Raw genomic sequence first — 6000 nt, forward strand, 5'->3', positions numbered from 1 at the left:
ACCCCCACATACGAGGCAACGGCACGGCAAGCTGGGAACACGGTGTCGAAGTCGTTCCCACAGAAATTCTCGACGTTGGCCCCTTCAATTAATTAGTGGTCCTTTTGTGGCGGCCTGTTTGCCAGGGTCAGGCTCCGGTAGAGTGCCAGCGATTCTTCCATGAAAGATGGCGGTTGTGTTGCCTGGACGAGAGCGCTGTTGTATGCGTGTCACCGTCTATGTCAGGCACACTTTCGTCCTGGCGGGCGCTAGTCTCGCCTGTTAGCTTTTGCCACGCTGATTTAGTATGGTGTTTAAAAGTCAATCGTAACAGGGGCCGTAGATACCTTGCCAGAACCTTGCGTTCTAAATAATATAAGGACATAATGAATGAATCTGTGGCCGAGACTTGCAGAAAGCCATTGGATATGGGTGGTATGTAAAGCAATATGTAAATACAATTAGTTTTATGTCGTAGTTGGCTACGTTGTAACGGGGACGTCGCCTCACTGAGGTACGTGAAACGCGTTGTGCGTGCCCTTAAAGATGTCTGGGCACTAGGGTACAAAATCAAGGTAACCAGATACACAAGCGGCCATTTATTGACCCATTACCCTTTATTTATGATACAGCTAGTGAGGAGTCCTACGGTGCTGCAATCGTTCTCGCTGCTTATTTTCAGTCGGCGCGCCGTCGTCAAAGGTGATGGGTGCGAATTCGCGTCGCTCTGTCCTGCTGCCTGAACCTCGTCACACCATATCTATATCCTAAGTTTCGAACCAGGAGGCGCCAAGTATAGCCGTGCAACGATGAATCTTGGGCAAACAATTGCGCATTTGTAAACCTTATAGCATCTGATGAGCAAGGGTCTGAGTTTGGTGGATTATGTATCCTGTGGTTTAGTGAACTCTCCGGAACGCGAAACCGTTTGAAGATAAAAACGTACTGCCAAGCTATTGGCAGCGAGGAGTTACGAAGTCGCCATCTGTCGGAAGCGCCTCCCTTGCGTAGTATGAGGGATCATGCGGCGCGCTCCTCATAGGTTTCACTTACGGCGCTCAATAAAAACAGCACGCGGCAGCCCTCCTGGACATTTATGTAAGTACTCTCATAACGAGGGAAGCTTTTGACTGTCGATATAATAATCTTGGCCAAACCTAAAGCATAAAATCGTTTACAGACGCTATCGATTTACCGAATACGTACAGCGAACGCCACTACGCGCGGTCGCAGCGATGAAGTCTCACGAACCGGCTTCTTGCGTGAAAGGCAGGCAAACGCTGAAAGTAAACTATGTGAAATATGTTGTTTAATAGCCTGTCTGTATAACCAAGGGGGCATAACAGAATGAAGCCTCAATGCAGCGATCGCACGGCTTCGCAGCGACCGACTGCGCGTCTGCATGCATGTTCACGCACAATGTTTTGCATTCGCTGTGAGGGCGTTTCCGCACCGCGTGTGGGTGTACGTGCCGTAAGCTTTAGGACGCAGCATATGGGCATTTGACAGTACACTAGCAACCATTGTTGCGTGGACGCTATCAGAACTGTTGAAAAATAATTTCGTTATAGAGACTTCGACGCCACGGCGATTGTGATGTGCCGTCGCGACGATTCAAACTTTTTTTGTCTTCTAAATTCTTGGACATTTCAAATTATTTCTCAAGTTGCGTCGCACTGTATGTTTATCGGTCTTCTGAGCGTTCGATTTCTATATGCTTCTTTTTTGTAATCCAGTGCATTAATTCTTAACACAAACTAACCATATGCCGTGCCTTTCTTTAATGTGCGTCTTACCGCTCCCTTTGCGTTTCAGTGAACTTGCCAGTATCTAGCATCAACATGTTCATAGATCAAACCGTCCTGACATTAGCCGGGCAGTGGGCGCGATCGAGCGTCTCAGTTCGCGTTTTCTGCTACTCACCGAACATCGCGCAGTCCCGGCGCCGTAACAGAAATCTTCCTCGCGTGTGTGCTTGTTGCCTACACGAGTTGTATCCGATGGCTGTCTGCCGGTTCTAAGTTTCTCCAGCTAAGCATCACGCAGCTCCTTGCCCTGCGGATACGTGTGAATAAGGCTGACACCGGGCTCCGTTGCGTACGTCCGGCACTGCTGCACCGAGCAGTAGCCTACCATGCTGCACGCCTCCAAAGACAGCCACTACCTATTATAGTAGTTTCAGACGTTGTCAAGTTGACACCCAAGGCAGTAAAGCCCCACCACTTAATCAGAACCGCGGCGCAGGCGGGACTTTAAAACTTTCGTTTCAGCTCGCTTCGGCGCTTCCGAAGCAGACGACGCGGCCGCTGTGTCCACGTGATCCCTCATACCACGTCACGCCGACGGTGGCGCCAGCTTTTCCAGTGGTGGAGCTCGCCGCCATTACCTCTCTGAACGACGAGCGAGAGGCTAAATTTATTTCCGATTGTATCGCGCATGGCCCGACAAGAGCACCATCTGGGCAAGCGACCATTGCACGATAAAGTAATGGCTTGTTTCCTCTACACAGTGATACCAAGCTAAGGAGCGTGAGTAGTAAAGTAGGCAAAGTTGCAAGCGACAGCAGCATTGCATGTTTTCGGTGCATTCCGCTTTAGCAAGCGACCTCTTGCTGACCGAATTGAAAGAAGTTTTGCGTCACAAAGACGAGAATTAAACCAACACGTTGGCTGATTTTACGCCTATTCTGCATTAGAAGAACCAAAGTGCGCGAAAACTCCTTGGGATAGATTGCGTCACACAATCGCGTCATCGTCTTTCAGCGCTAAATTCAGAAATGGCGGTTCGCCAAGGCCCGTAGTATGTAACGATTCTTTTCATTTTTTATTATTTTTGTCCGTTATTGGTTCGTACGATCCCGCGCCCCCGCTATGTCCTAGGTGGGACGATAAGGAATTAACAAATTCGGGCCAAAGTAATCTTGCATAATATGGCGTTTGGTCAACATTTTCTCCGCTGATAAACAATGCATATTTTGTAGAGAAAACACCGATTTAACGCAAGAGTAATGCGTCAATGTATAATGTGTACGTTTTTTTCTGTGATGTCCATATAAATTTATTTACAAGCGGAGCATTTCTTCAGCTGTAATAAGGTGACATACGGTCACTCATTGACATATTATTTGAACTATTTTCTTTCGGAGCCAATATTCAGTAATTTTATTACGTGCTCCGCAGGTACATTAAGAGCGATTTCGAGTGTGCTGCAATTACAGTGCACTGCTAGCGGTAAGTGAACTCAACGTGGAATTCCACCGTGTCCCCTAGCTCAACACACGTATTTGAATGTATAGTTCTAAATCGCTAATAATCGGTGGTGACTTAAAGTTCTTTCTCGCGTAACAAGATAAATCAGTGCGCGCGCCGAATGCGCGGGACAGCAAAAGGCAACGACTATTCGGTGTCGCCCAGTGTATACCAGCATGCATTCTCCAAGTACACTTTACTGGCATTCTGCTGCCGCTTTCCTAAAAACATGTCTGCCGCATTTGGTGACGCAGGGCCACTTCTTCCCAGCGGGAGTTAACATCATGATTCCCACGTGGCACCTCCATCACGACCCGACCCTGTGGCCAGAACCGTTCGAGTTCCGCCCGGAGCGCTTCGACCCAGATGGGAACGGAGGCCTTCCCCAGCAAGCGGCCGCCTTCCTGCCCTTCGGCTTGGGACCACGGGTCTGCATCGGGAAGCGGTTTGCCCTTCTAGAACTCAAGATGGCCGTCTGTCGAGTCCTGAGAGAATACCGCATCCTCCGCTGCGAAGAAACACAAGAGCCGCTCAAGCTTATCGTGCCGAGCGTCATTATCAATCCGGAGCGAGGTGTCGTCGTCAGGCTGGAGCGACGATGACCCGAAGCTAGCGCGGACTCCTCCAGTTGTGATGCGAGCAGTCCGGGGCACCGTCGCTGCGCTCTTCCGCGAGAGACGCTTCCGTGAGGAAGATGAAGACCACTCCGCCTGTGTGGCTTTACTGCGTGGGCACTTATTTAGTTTTATGAAATGCTGGCCTACTGACCACTATCTAATCGAAGTACGGGTACATTGAACGGGTTTATCCTGTACCTTTCACTCGGCGGTACTCCCGCAGTTGTGCCATTAGACCACGGGTTTCTCTTGACAAGTTGAGCGTATGGCAAAATTTCGTGACTACCTTCGTGACTGCGTGTATAAAGGCAAGTGTCATTGCACGTGATTTAAGGAGGATTTTCATGACTGTACAAGTGGCCGATTGGTTCGGCGGCCCGAGTTTGATTGGCCCTCTGGCATCATATCGCGGCACCATTCGGCACCGTGAGCCGAATGTTGCCACGATATGCTGTGGACTTTTTAACGCCGCTATTCCACCTAAACTAAAATAGTGAGACATCGTGTTCACTATCAGAGACGTCGAACTGACGTAGTTGCGCTATTTAAGCAAGGGGAATAAGACACCACTTTACCGCGTGCCGCGCACACACGCGTTCAGCGTGTGTCAAGCCTATATATACAAGCGGCCAGCCGGCACGGTTATGATTCGCTTAGGCGTCATCAATCACAAACAAAAAACGCTCTTCGACACATAATAACGCCGTTGAGTGGCAATTATCGGCTGTACAATAGCACTAAGCTGTACCACTTCTATGTAAAAGTGACGTCCAGGTCATGTATGATTCGCTTAGGAGTCATCAATCAACAACAAAAAGCGCTCTTCGACACATAAAAACGCCGTTGAGTGGAAATTATCGCCTCTACAAAAACACTAAGCTGTACCGCTTCTGTCTAAAAGGTGACATCCAGGTCATGTAACGGACTCACGGCTGAAATGTTTTGTTTGATTGTTTGTTTGTGTTTGTGTTTGTTTGTGTGTGTGTGAGTGCGTGTGTGTGTGAGTGCGTGTGTGTGTGAGTGCGTGTGTGTTTGTTTGTGTGCGTGTGTGAGTGCGTGTGTGTTTGTTTGTGTGTGTGTGTGAGTGCGTGTGTGTTTGTTTGTGTGTGTGTGAGTGCGTGTGTGAGTGCGTGTGAGTGTGTGTGAGTGCGTGTGTGAGTGCGTGTGCGTGTGTGCGTGCGTGTGCGTGTGCGTGCGTGTGCGTGTGCGTGCGTGTGCGTGTGCGTGCGTGTGCGTGTGAGTGCGTGTGCGTGTGAGTGCGTGTGCGTGTGCGTGCGTGTGTGTGTGTGTGTGTGTGTGTGTGTGTGTGTGTGTGTGTGTGTGTGTGTGTGTGTGTGTGTGTGTGGGCCCAAGTCATTACTTCAACTCGATTAAATAACAAGAGGCTTCTGCAATGTACGCGCTTTGAACTCTTCGAGTTTGTGGGTTATTAGCATCGTAGCTACTGCGTGTATCGTAATGTCGAAACGTTAACAAAGCCGCTACGTATGCCGTTTGAGTAATCCAGTGGCAACCGTTCACATCTCAGAAAAGCGTGTATTGCGAAATTAGCAGGGTATTTCAGTGGTATCTTGCAGTTTCCATGCAACGACATGCCACATAGATGAAAGCGGTTCTACGCTTTGTCACATTTACTAGGCATTATGTAACTAATATACTATTTCACCATAAGTGCATGTAGTTAAAAATAAAAACAGGGCAGTTTATAATATTCAGACCTGTAGTGATTGCAACGCCAGTAACGTGTAGAAGCAGAGTGACATTGATAAGCCGCCTTAAAAAGCGGTAATAACTGCGCTCTGATGTCTCAGGCCACTGCTTTGCTGGCTATAGTCCCCTTTCGTATTTGTATGTTTCAGCTTACACGTTCACTCCAATACAGCAGCATCCTTTTAATGGGAACTTATTGGTTAATTAAATTCAATTGAATGTTGGGGCCCTATAATGTAAATCTATTGCATTCTCATTTTCTTCAAAACTCCTGACGTGAAATTTACGTAACCGGCGACGCAAGCATCGGTTAGGGACCGGTAGCGTTGTTTGAACAGCCCAATAAAGCGCTCTCCTCGTTTGTAGGAGGTCACATTTGCTTGCTTCCAAGCCTAATAGCATGCTGGTTATTTCCTCTATTTCCCTTCTTCCTATCTTTCCCTACT

General features: G+C 48.4%; 1 protein-coding gene across 1 annotated transcript in view; it reads left to right on the plus strand.

Moving 5' to 3' along the window:
- LOC142580045 (cytochrome P450 3A8-like) overlaps positions 1-4836 on the plus strand; it is a 73403-nt gene extending 68567 nt beyond the window's left edge. Inside the window, exon 7 of the mRNA XM_075690793.1 lies at positions 3482-4836. Coding sequence (XP_075546908.1) covers positions 3482-3829 — 348 coding nt within the window. The 3' untranslated portion in view covers positions 3830-4836. The remainder of the gene's footprint in view (positions 1-3481) is intronic.
- The last annotated feature ends 1164 nt before the right edge of the window (positions 4837-6000 follow it).

This window comes from Dermacentor variabilis, chromosome 4 (genome assembly GCF_050947875.1).
Source record: "Dermacentor variabilis isolate Ectoservices chromosome 4, ASM5094787v1, whole genome shotgun sequence".
Lineage (NCBI taxonomy): Eukaryota > Metazoa > Arthropoda > Arachnida > Ixodida > Ixodidae > Dermacentor > Dermacentor variabilis.